This window comes from Choristoneura fumiferana, chromosome 4 (assembly GCF_025370935.1).
Source record: "Choristoneura fumiferana chromosome 4, NRCan_CFum_1, whole genome shotgun sequence".
In the NCBI taxonomy this organism is placed as follows: Eukaryota; Metazoa; Arthropoda; class Insecta; order Lepidoptera; family Tortricidae; genus Choristoneura; species Choristoneura fumiferana.
In genome coordinates this window covers 16,385,608-16,399,119 of record NC_133475.1, presented here as the reverse complement: position 1 = coordinate 16,399,119, position 13,512 = coordinate 16,385,608, and the positions used below count along the sequence as shown (strand labels likewise).

General features: G+C 37.2%; 1 protein-coding gene across 1 annotated transcript in view; it reads left to right on the top strand.

Annotated features, from left to right (window-relative positions):
• The window catches only part of LOC141427557 (uncharacterized), a 115,992-nt gene that overhangs the window by 92,013 nt on the left and 10,467 nt on the right, over positions 1–13,512 (top strand). Inside the window, exons 4-9 of the mRNA XM_074087113.1 lie at positions 2,022–2,058; positions 3,391–3,447; positions 6,916–7,121; positions 7,528–7,647; positions 9,124–9,249; positions 11,449–11,595. Of these exons, the coding sequence (XP_073943214.1) occupies positions 2,022–2,058; positions 3,391–3,447; positions 6,916–7,121; positions 7,528–7,647; positions 9,124–9,249; positions 11,449–11,595 (693 nt within the window). The remainder of the gene's footprint in view (positions 1–2,021; positions 2,059–3,390; positions 3,448–6,915; positions 7,122–7,527; positions 7,648–9,123; positions 9,250–11,448; positions 11,596–13,512) is intronic.

Below are 13,512 nucleotides of genomic sequence, written 5' to 3'. Positions count from 1 at the left end.
ATGGCAAATATGCGTTCTGGGGCAATGAATGTCTGTGTTTTGAGACAGTTTTGTCTTTCGGAAACCTTTGTCCTCCCTTTTTTCCGAACAAAACGGGGACTATGCAACACTGTGGCATGCTCGATATTTTTATGGTACGGTTTTAAGGTGTATTAAATATGATTTTAATCTAAACTTTGTTTTCACGCCCGTAATAACAGACTTTGAAAGCCATACTTAAAAACCTCACGCAACAGTGCGCCATCTAGTGAGTGAAAAAACGATAGCCCTCATTACAAACGTGACACAAATGTCAAAGATGTCAGAATGACTTCACGATACTAGCACCAGCTAAGGTTGTCACAGGAATCATCATATTATTATTATCACAATAACCTGGCAGATTTTTTTATCGGCTATTTATTTTACTTAAGTTGGATCAAAATCACTGATCGTTTTTGATAAAATAACACTATCTTTTCTTTTAAATTACAAAACAAATGTTATACTTAAGTATCTATCATATCAAAACTTTTTAGACAAAGTGGCCAGAAATGAGCATCAACCACAAAGTATGCGAATGTATAAACTTGTTGCAGCGGAATTAAAAAGTTTGAAGACGTAAATTAAAACAAAAAGTATTTTTTAGCTGACAAGCTCGCTGCAGGTATTAAACATAAAGGTGTTCGTTGTAAATTCAAATAAAAAAATAATTACTCTTAAACAGGTTTCGCCTTCGTGACTATAAAGCGACGTTCTATTACAGTTTGGTTTGAAACTCATAAATTTTAATAGGTTCTAGTTAGTTATTACACTTGGTTGGGATGGCAATTTTTGCAACAAGTAAAGGGTATTCTTACGTAGGCCGAGCTGTTCAAACATACAAACATTTGAACAAAAGTCCTTTAGTAATTTAAGTTTAAGGTAAGTTGATTTCCCAAGAGAAATTAGAGAGTTGAAATCTTTCTGAACCGATTTGTGTACCTTGCATTTTGTTGATGCTTATTCAAGTGGGATTCCTGCTTAATCATATTATCAAACCGAGATCAGAAAACGATTGAACAAATTGACATTATCAATGATAGAGTCTTAGAGTGTGCAGATAATTAATTCAGTACAACAAAGAAGTTCTAAAGCTTAAGAAAAAATGAATTATATTACCTAATATTTAATTTATAATACCTGCTTAAATAAAATACAAATAATGTAATTATTATATTTATAATACTTACTTAACCTAGACCGTTCCTGGCTTATAAATCGTGAGTTGAACTGCTTAATTTAGTAATTATTATATTCTCAAAATACGAAATATCTGGAATATAAGGAAATAATTGTCAAATAACTATGACTTGAATATTTTTCATAAGTCAAACCAAATATGAAAATATCATTTGACATTTGACTTAGGACTAAATATTATTATGTAGATTTATTTATTATAGGTACTGTTGTTCTAACGGAATTTTCGAATGTACCTACCTAGTCTAATCTCGGTTTGATATTAATGTGAGCAGCCACTGATCACACTGAGCAGCATTAAAAATTACAATAATTTGACTAACGATCTTTAGTCCAGCTCAGCAGATATGTCTCAGATTCATGATCAATTCATGAACAGTTCACTGAATGACGGTTATTTATTCTATAGGTTTAGCTAGCACGTTTAGGTAGGTAGGTATTTTGATATAAGGAGAAAAAAAAATTATCTAACTGTGTGTTTGTTTACTTGCTTGTAATGGATACACTCACTGAAAAACTACTTGTCATTTTTAAAGATCCTTTCACTTATAATAGAGAGCTTATTAATCTTATTATCAACGAGTAATATACTGAGCTATATTTTGCCTCGGGAATGTTGTAAAATTAAGTAAAGTTACATATTATTCAATTAAATACCTAAAGAGTGGACTGAGTGTACGGTACGAAAAATTTATCTAAGAAACGATTATAATTATCGTGACCTAAAGTTAAAGCAGTCCTCGGCATTTAGTTTTAGGCACAATAGTAACTCAACTTTATATAAACTGTGATTGTTGCAGGATCTGCCTGTCGAGGAATTGGAAAAATTAAAAACCGGTAAGTTTATTTAAATATTTTATAGAAGGTAACTGGGCCAATCAACTTTTTTACCCACACTAATCTGTCCGTGACATTTTTCAAACAATTGCAAACTTTTGTAAGTAAACATGTTTTTTCTGTAATTTAATAGATGGTCTACACGAATACATGCCATCCTACGTAAGTTCAACCTATTAAACCGTGAAATATCTTGTTGTAAGTACTTACGCATTTTTGGTAACACCAGAGACAATTTTGGTAACGCAGGAGACGCCTAAAGTGTCGGTAGAATAGTTGATTGGCCCAACTACAAGAGTTGTGAACTTTTTGTTCACCAACCCTATATACATCCCACTGCAGAGCACAGGCTTCCCGGAACGAGGGGGCTTGCATCGCAGTTTCCACGCTGGCCCAGTGTGGACGGAGAACTTCACACACACCATTGAGTTGCTTCGTAGTTTGTATAGCCTCACGATGTTTTCCTGTATCATAAAACTGGTGGTAAATTTCCAATTAAATTACGCACATTAATTTTTTCGATTTTGAACTCTGAGGTGCAATCCTGGATTTGAACCCATGATTCTCGACTCGAGAGGCCACAAAGTTTATTTTTTAGCGTTACACTATAATTTATTTCACACTTTTTGTTATAAATTGTCTGCTGCAGTCATATCATCAGGTACAGGTAGGTAAAGTGTATGATAGATTAAGGAGTGGGTACTCTTGAACTTTGACACACAAAATTACAAATAAAATGCGTCTCCAATAGTCTATGACAATCTAACTGGCGCACGAACTAAATGGATTTTTTGGACCCAAGAATAACCCACCCACCCACTAACCGCTCATAAATCTTGATTTTAGTGAAGCGTTGTTAGTGGGTTTAGGCTTATTGAACTTATTCAAGTTAGCGATAACAGTTTCAGACAAAATCGTTCTGAGTACTGGCTTGCTATGCCAACAGTTTAGTCTGAACTTGTTTGTTTAAGTGGGCGGTTGGCTTTCAGAGAGCTAACAAAGCCTCTGTTAGCCGTTGTCTATCTAATTGATCAAAGAGAGGAGCCAAAGTTAGAGAGAGCTACAATAATATTTTAAGTAAAGATAGGTCTTATTCTTACACAACAGTAAAATTAAAAAGCATCAGGAGCACACAGATATAGATATTTTATCTCCTCTCCTCTTTATTAAGAAATGGAGTGGGAATTAGTTCATTCGTGGCGCTTTCACGCTTAACATTCAATACATCATTATGAGTATTACACATGAAGATACGTAGGTCCAAATACCAAACGTATTCACAGTCGTATTTACAATATTACTTTTTTAATTCAAGTTTTTTTCCTTTTTTAGCTGAACCTAAATTGGCCGCGGTAGAAGAGACAGCGCATGTTGAATATCACAGTCTCGGTGAGTCTTGAAAATATTTTACTTCTTTATTCGAGTTGCTCAGCGAGCTATGGAGAGAGCCATGTTCGATGTTTCTCCACTGGATTTTTTTTCACTTAGTCGTTTGTATTATTAAACTGTGATCCACGTTATCAAATTTTTTCGTCTCTTTCTAGATGCGACTAACATAAACAAGTTCGTAGCCAAAACATAATTACGTACCGACCGTGCTTGAGCGGTAATTACAAACCGTTCTACAGTGAAATTTCATTTCAAGTTTTAATCTCTTAATTTAGTCTAAGCTTTAGCTTTTAGCGTGATTTAGGCTGTTCTGCGGATTGTGACTGAATTAAATATGTCTTTTGTTTCAGAGCTCGTGACTTAGTTTGATTTTGCGTAATGATATCGGACTACTTTCTAAATAACGTAGAAAATTTAAAGTTATGCTTAAAAGAATAAATATTTTTATGGGTGCCTGTCGAATCACATAATGTGATTGTGCAAATTTTTTTTTAGAATGTTTGGCGTAATGTTGAATAAGTCAGTCTCACGGTAGTTTCATGTTCAACATTAGGAGTAATTAGGACTAATCACTTTTAGGACATGCGGTAGGTATTAGTAACAACAATTTCAGCACAAAAAATTAGGATTTATTATCTAACAATTCACAGATCCATTTTTAGGGTTTCGTAACCTAAATGACAAAATGCAGTGTATAGCATCCTAAATCTATAATTGTTATATTGGAGCCGCATAAATCAAACAAACCTCGGGTCCAATTCCTCGCAGCTTATGTGCCAAATTTATTAGTAGATAAATGTATGTATGTAAACTTTATTGTACAAAATAAGTAACAAACACAATTGACAGACATTGAGATTGTAAATGATACAAGATTGATTATAAGATATTTCAACCCTTAAATTGTCAAAATTGTAAAAGTTCATGATCCAAATCTCGTCGTTACCGTACCGTGTACGTGTAGTGTAGTCCAAATGTTCTACAATAAAAAATAAATAAAAAGGTGGTCTTGAATCATGTGCACTGACAATTTAAGGGTTAAGGAATAACGTGTGTCAGAATTTTTGTAGGTTTTATAAAAAGAATATTCGTTGGTTATTTAGAAAAGGAATTGAATTAGTATTTCAATTGCGTCTTACAGTGCAGTGCAGGTAGGCAGAACATTTTATTAATATCCACAAAGGAAAGTTTTTTTAAGAAAATATTAAGAAAATACAAAATATTCATAGGACTAAAACTACTATTAAATTAAAATAAATAAAACTAAAACTTTAATTAAAAAAGAGAGGTGGGCCTCTTGGCATGGTGCCCAACACGCAGGCAGTATTCCCGCGTTGAACTGCGATTGAGATTCTTTGCGCGAGAAAGCTGCCGGCGCGAGGGTTGCCTGTTGCCTCCCTTAACCTATTGTTGTGTAGCTCCAACGCACCCTTCACCAAGGACCTAGAGTCTCGACGCTGAAAGCAAAGAAATAATATTGGGCGCCGAGACAGCTATATTTTGTGAATTTGAGGCGTTCCCGGGCGTCTGCCGCCGCCCCCGCACATTTGGTAGTTGCTGGTAGGTTCTGTACATGTAGCGTCCCACACCAGCGCACGGCCAGTCTTCCAGAGTATCAACGACATTCCGTCAGGGCGCTTGCCATCGCTCCCTACAATCTGGGGCTGTTAAAATATTCATACACCATACAAATAGGTACACATTATTTTGTATTGCAAAACACGTCTATATCCAACGTAAGCTACGATAGGAGATTGAGATTTGATAGTGTCCCATTATCGCATGTTGTTGTGTGAACAGGCGATAATGGCTTGTCATACATACGCCTACTATGTTTCCATTAAACATACTCATAATTCTATACTAGGGTATTCCTTTGCCATCTAGCATCCATGCAAAAGTTATTCTGAGCTATAACCAGTTGCCTCAGGTTGCCCGTTGCCTTTATCATTTAAAAATTTAGACTAAGGGCCTGTTTCACCACTTGTCGACTAACTTTAAGTGACGGATATCAGTGATGCCGTCTCTGTTTGTTTTGTCCGAATAAACAAAGACGGCATTACTTTTATCTGACACTTAAGTTAGTCGACAAGTGGTGAAACAGCCCCTTAACGAAGCGTAATAGTACGCAACAGCTATAAAAAGCTCTTTCGCATTAATCGGAAATATGAAACAAAGTTTGTTACGACTTTTTCTTATTTATTACCTTCTTTGTGCCACTGACAACACAATTGAACTGTCATTTCGTGCCTTATCTAAATCTCTCTTGAGATACTAAATAATTTTTCGTCTCTTATCTTCAAGAGTAAAGAATTTTTTGACTCCTGAATTTCTTTATCTGTGTTTGGTCTCGTCGTTAAGAAATAAATTAAATTATACGTGGGTAATAAAATAATGTCATGTCATGTCTGTGTCTAGGCCCAAGTACAATTATAAATGCTTTAATACACCGTGTTTTTATTGATTTCCGTTAACTCAGACAAACGGATCAGTTCATTGATAGAACTACCTGGTAACTAACTTTTAGCCAAATCGAAAAAAAATAGAAAATGATAATACGTTATTTGACAACTCCTGATTTTGCCATATCTTAATATTATTATGAAAATATAGATATACAGATAGAGTTTAGCGAAGAGAAAATTTAAATCGGTTGAAAATTGGATTTACCTATAGTGATTTAAAAAAAAATCTATATACCTACCTGTCTCTTTCTCAAACGTTTTTCTCTATGCAGCAAGTATGGCGGTACTGGCGTGTGACGACGTCACATGCCAGTATGTCTTTCTCTGTCTAATCTTGAATTTCAAACCTTTATAACTTTGTTATTTGTAAAGGTAGCTTAAAAATTGTTTTTCTATTCGATAACAGGCATTGTGTAGTTTTAATTTATAAAACATATTCTAAATAGTCAAATACCGTATTACACAGTCATTGTTAAAGGATTAATTATAAAATTTACAAATTCAACAAGAGACGTAAGAAATAAGACAGACATCTAAAAAACATTTTTATAATCTTCTTTTACTACATATTATGTTAACTAAAACACTGATTTTATCTTATAAAGAAGTGTCTTGCAGAAATTAAGTTCATTTGACCTGTTGAATGTTCTCTTAAAGCTAACGAAAATCAGCATAACACGTTGTATATGTGGCTTTATTTTATCGTCATCAGTATCATACTGACCGTGCGACATCCACTGTTGAGAGAGAGATAGAGAGAGAGAGAGAGACATTTATTAACAAATATTCGATACTTACACAGATAAAACACGTTAGGAAGAAATAATTATTAAAAAAAAAACATCGAATAGTATAAATTGGGGCCCACTCAGCATAATGTTGCGGCACGCCACAACGCTGTTTTTCAGTGGGATCCATGTTGGACATACACCTCCCCCATATTGGTTATCTAAATTTTTGAATTTTTAATAAATAATGTGTCTCAAACTCAACACCATTCCAGATGCAGTGAAAGCAAACGGCGAGCTAGTCTCACGACTAGAACAGCACGCGACTGCGGACGCGGCGCCGGGGCAGAAGCCGCGCGTTCATGCGCAAGCGCAGCTGGACGTGCCCGTGGAAGGCGTGCACGCCGTGGTCAACGACGGCGTCGTCAGCGTGGACGTGGCGCCGACAGCGCCATCTGTTGGCGAGGAGGTCACGCCTAAGGTATCTTTTAGTAACTTAGTTAGTAGTAAGGTAGGTAACGTTTACAAACGAGACGCGAGTGTATGCGCAAATGTTATACTATAAATAATTACTTTGATCACCCGCGAACCACACTACACTGACACTGACACGTTTCGAACTCAAACAGAGTTGAGTTGGATTTCTCTGGGAATGAACTCGAAACGTGTAAGTGTAGTGTAGTGGTGGTGTTAGTGAAGTTTGTGTGTGTTCTTACAGTGTGGAGGAGGAGATGCATGAACACACATTTGTTGCATGGACATAGCTATTATAAGGTCGTGGGAGAGCGAAGTAATTGTTTACACTCCAATGATATGGACCTCCGCAAAGTAACGCCTGATTTAATCAATTATTTACCTATTTAACAACACGACCGTATTGTTCTCAGGTATTCCACGGGGCGGCTCGTCTGGTGCAGCCTGGTTCCGCCACCAACAACCCCCAGAATGGGCATACCGCCATCCGACGGGCTTTCAACGCCGACATCACCAAGGAAACCAAGAATAACGTGAGTCAATATATATATAGCTCGTGCACTCTAGAAAAAAATCAAAAACTCAACTGCCTTAAAAAATAAAAGGAAGAAAATAAATCTAGTTGTCTAGAACTCTGTCCAGTAGCTAATTTAAAGTTCAACAGTCAGGGCCCATTACCAAGAATTTTTGAGCAGGTTACGATTGAGCTGAGCGGGTTCCGACTGTTGTACTTTAAATTACATAGCTACTTGACCGAGTTCTGGACTAGACTTATTTTCTTCCTTTTATTTTTTAAGGCTTGGGCTTGGGTTTTTGTTTTATTTTATTTTTAATATGTATGTATGTTTATCCGTTGCCTGTATCCATAGTAACAAGCTTTGCTTAGTTTGGTGGCAAGTGTCCCATGATAACATTATGATGATGATAATAAACCAAAAATATTTGTATCCCCATCCTGAAATAGAGGCTTTTATACATGACAAAATAGAAGCATATTTGTTAAGGTAGGTACCTTATAAAATTGCACGTAGTAAAAAGTTAATTCCAGAAATCATATCCAATTACAGCGGCATTTAAGTATCGCGTGTCTACGTTACATATTATACCTATTAATAACTTTGTTCAAATAATACCGATTTGCCACGTGTAAGAGGCATTGAGAGGAACGCCCACAAGTTTCGCAACACTAATCTACATCATCAGCCCCGTAATCTCTAGAGGAATTAGAGCAACCATAAACACCTTACTGACATTTGGGTCAAAGTCAGTTTATTGGATTACCACTGGGTTATTTTATAATAACGTCGTGTTATCACGAGCACGAAAGTAAGTTATGTTAATCAACTGCGTTAGTAGTAGGATATTATTTTCAAACATACTAGAGATATCCTCCGAAGTTAAGTAGGAAGGTAAAGTACGACATAAAATAATGGAATTTAAATGACTGTCGCACTATACGACATTTTTTTCTAACTCTAAATTTTATTGCAGACACGCTTACCTTATCGCAACGTATACTTAGACAAAAAAATTACCTACTTAAAGTTTAATGTTTCGCCTACGAATCCCTAAATTGAAAAACAATTTTCGCAAACCTGGAATATTTCTGAATAACCAATAGGTATATCCAACGACGACGACGACCTCATGAGATGGGATGCCCTAGCCTAAATAATAAAAGTGTACCATTTTGCCAGCGGCATGATTATTATTGATTATTATGTAAACCTATGTCAAACAAATTAAACTTTCTAGTATTTAGAGTCCAAGTAAAGCGCTCGAAGCACGATAACAGTTGGGGGTGAAAAGTCCTCGATTGGCGTTGGCAAACCATCCACTAAGTGATCTGACGACATCGTGAAAATTGCGGGTAGCCGGTGCATGCAGGTGGCAAGTTGTCGTTCACTGTGTGGCGTTCTAAGGGGCCCAGGAGGCCTCTGTTCAACAGTGGACGTCTTCCGGCTGATAATGATGATACCACGGTTACAGAATTCCATTTCCTTTCACAGATGGACCATTACGCGTCATATGCTGGCGTCCAGTACTCCCCACTAGATATGGCAGAGTACGTCTTCTGGACAGGCGATGAACGCGGCGTCACTGCGGCCATTGAAGAATTTCTGCAGGAAGGCATGGTAAGGATTTTTAATACCACAACCCAACATTACAGGATCGTAGATTCGTTATCAGCAAGGGCTAAGCTGCGTCTGGAATACAACAGCATAAGCGCTCGCGTGGCAGCAGGTTATGTAGTCTAAACTTTTTAAATTGAGCTCATCCACTTAAGACTAACAACACCATTGTACTTGTAGTGTCTACTCTTGTGTCTGATATCCTGTCAATCGTTCAAAGGTTAACTGGAAGAGATCCCTTTAAGGGATAAGTTCGCCTTTGTACATCTTATTATCCTGTGTTATGTTATTTTCATGTGTGTTATGTACAATAAAGAGTTTTACAATACAATACAATACCATTGTGTAGTTAATCATACTTTTTTTTTCAAAGTCAAAGTCAAAGTCAAAATATCTTTATTCAATTTAGGCTATAACAAGCACTTATGAATGTCAAAAAAAATCTACCACCGGTTCGGAAAAACCTCTGCTGAGAAGAATCCGGCAAGAAACTCAACGAGGTATATATATATATTTTTTTTAAACAGATTTACAATATTATTAAATGATATGTATACATCACAAGTATTTAACACAACTTTATTTTTAACACAGTAGGTTCGCTATTTGACGGATCGCTAATGCGGCCGGAATTATTTCCACATGATATAACATTAACTTTATAATAGCCTTTGATTGTCTTCTTGAAATAGATTGAATTTTATCCGTATTTATAAATTTTGGAATTATTATAAAAACGTATGCAATGAAAAGACTAGCCAGTCTGTAAGGGAACTTTAAGCTTCCCTCTAGTAGTTCCGACGTTAGTGGAAAATCACATATGTTCAACGATTATTTCAAAAACATAAAGCTTGGATATCTGTTCCTTAAGATAAAGATTCACGCGTCTTCAAATTATAAATTGCTCTAATTGCTAGATAAAAGACTCAATGTCTGCAGCAGATTAAAATAAGGGTTAATGCATTAAAGTAAGCACCAACACATCAGCTGCCGTATTTTCCAAACTGCATCAATCTACCACGATTGCTGTGACGTCCCCACTGTAGTTTAGAATCGAGCGTTATTCACCAAATTCAATAGTTTGTTTGAGAATTCGAGCTAGATGATTTATCAACGCACTTAGGACACAGGCGGATATCACGGACAGGTTTCATTGGGCTCAATGAAGTCGGTATCTTTTCTACTAACCTTGAACAGTAAAGACGTGTCGTCAGCAAACATAACATACCCGACTTTTGCTTACCGTAAGGCGATACAGGAATGGGGCAAGAATGGATCCTGAGGCACTCCGACCACAGATCCCTCCGATACCGAATCGCTACTCTTCTTTGTGTGAGGTAAGATTTAATGAGTTCTAATGCCATAAAAATTTAACTTACAAATTAAAGTATCATGATCCAGCTTTCGAAAGGTCGCAGAATACACCTATAGCGTCATGTGATTTAAGCTTGCATATGAATTTAACTAAACTATGACCCGCGACTGTATGGGCAAACGAGCAAATGGGTCTCCTGATGGTAAGAGATAACCACCACCCATAAACATCTGCAACACCAGGGGTATTACAGATGCGTTGCCAACCTAGAGGCCTAAGGTGGGATACCTCAAGTGCCAGTAATTTCACCGGCTGCTTAAGATAGCGAGCTTGTAGTAAAAGCAGATTATAGCTTCATGTAAACCACATCAAACATACATTGGCGTCAAACTTACACCCCTCTGTTTGAGTCTAGAGTTATGCACTAACACAGGGATGGGGAAATAGCGGCCCGCGGGCCAAATCCGGCCCGCGACAAGATTTAATCCGGCCCGCGACATCAAAACAATACATTTATTATAGATACCTAAATGATTTATTTTTTGGTTGTTACTTGATTAGATTTTTTTTTCGATAAATACTCCCTGGCCCGTGGAAATGTTGTAATTATTGTATTTATATGGCCAATCTCTAAATCTATTTCCCCATCCCTGCACTAACAGAATAATGGCGATCACAACTAATATCCAGTCCAATTTTGTTACTAGATAGAGAGTCACCGACATTGCTGGCTGAAAATCAGCGCTGGGATTTTTTTAACGCTTCAGTATTATGCTGAGCCAGTGTCCAACACATATGTATAAACCATCCTTCGTGTTGTCTATTTGTACCAAATAATATTGGTGTGTCTTATGTTTTGTGAATAAATGTATTTTCCTTCTTTCTAGATGTCAAAGGAAGAAGCGATATCGTTCCTGCAGGAGATAAAGTTCAACATCGACTATCTGCGAGCGCACTACTCGCAGAACGTTCGCGCCGAGGAGACCGCCCAGCAAGAGAAGCTTCGGAGCCTGGTCATGGAACAAGCTAACAAGGTAGGTACAGTCCCATATAACTACCACTACGAGCCGTGATGGCATCTATAAGCCAACACTGGCAACATACACACTCTGAGGCGTGGTTCTTGACAGTTGGCCTTTTGGAGACGCTCAGAGTCACGCAACGAGTTAAGGAGAGAGCTCGGAGTTTCTTTGCGCGATAGAATACGAAAATTCGCCGAAGAACTAAAGTCATCGACAAAGCTCGCAGAATATGCAAGTTGAAGTGGCAATGAGCGGGCCACACTCTCGAAGAATGGATAACCGTTAGGAGAAAGGTTCTCGAGTGGCGGCCACCAACCGGTAGGCGAAGCATTGGCGGACCTCCTGCAAGGTGGACTGACGACATCACGAGAGTTGCGGATAACCGGTGGATAACTTGGTGTGTTGCCGTTCTTCGTCACCGCAAAGCTCGTGGTAAATTTCAAATGTAATTCCGCACATGAACTTCGAAAACTCAGAGGTGCGAGCTGGGGTTTGAACCCACGACCCTCTGCTTGAGAGGCGATAGGTCAAACCACTAGGCCACCACGGCTGATTATGATGGTTATTTATTTAGGTACCTGCTTAATTTTCTTTGCTAACAAACTTGTTTTGTCTAAAAACTTTGCCATTAAATGTTAATTTATTTTAAACTTAAACAGCGTCGTCAATACCTTTAATACTTTAATCTCCTCAAGGGAATTTCAAAAGGTTCTTGTTAGCCTACCTATCAATTCCTCTGGCTCCATTGAGAGCCGCACCCCCATACAAATCCCTGACTTAGGCAACCTTGGGGTCTATGTGTAGACTTATTAAATATCATGTCTTCCATTCCCTCCTGCAGAAGGATATTGACAGAAGTTTTGCAAACAAATAGGATTTAAAAGGACTTTTTGTAAGAATATGATAAAGTCATCATTAACATGTCATTATTAATTTACCTATTTATTATTTGCGAAAAAGGGTTTGTTATTGCTTTTAAACAAAAATAATTTACATGATTTAGGTACGTACCTTTATTCGGACTTTTTTTATCTTGTTTTGCACCTAAATAATCGAAATTGTTTGGTGAACTACCTACAGTATAATATTTTTACCAAATCAAAAAGAAGATTGTAATGTAAACAATTTAAACATACTCGTAATTGGGTTGATTTCGGTTAAGTCGCCCCGCCATCTCTCTCTAGCTAGATACTCGTACCATAACATTCCGTGTTCATTCATTTCGTGTGTGCGTGGGTTCGATTCCCAGCGCTGGTCTTATTTTTCTGGTTTTTCTGTGCATCTGTATTTCAGTTTGTATTTTCGATATGGGTTTTACGGGATGACCGTAAAAGTAACAAAAATTTGAAATTGAAATAAAAAATGCAAAAAGATTCCAAAAACCAATCTTAGTGTTTATTAGTAAGCGTGCCAACGGTTGGTTTTAGCGGATTACATTGACCTCAAGAAGGAGATTAAGTGTGGACACAGGAACGCGGTCAATGCAATGGTAGTCTGAACCAAATTCTAGTAAATATTGTTCAAGAATAAAACGGAACAAGGATGTCTCTTGTTTTTTTTTGTGTTATACTTTGAGCACTCTTAAGAGTTAAGCACACTTTGCCGAAATCACGCGACGGAATTCGCATGATACGCTTGGGGAGCTCCTACGAAATTCGAAAATCGAAGTTCGTATCGTACTATCCCTCTCACTCTCGTATTAAATAATAATAGCGTCAGCGGGACGGCAAGATTTGAAGTTCGAATTTTGCACTACGTAATATAGGGCATGCAATAGGAACGTTTAAATTACTACTAACACATTTTAGCGTACCTAATGTACAACCGAATTTCAGTCGGGTATTAACCGAAATTATGCGGTTGAGCACAACGTAATAAGTTTTAGGAAATGTTTTGTAGTCTGTGTCGTGCCCTGTTTAGCAGAATAAG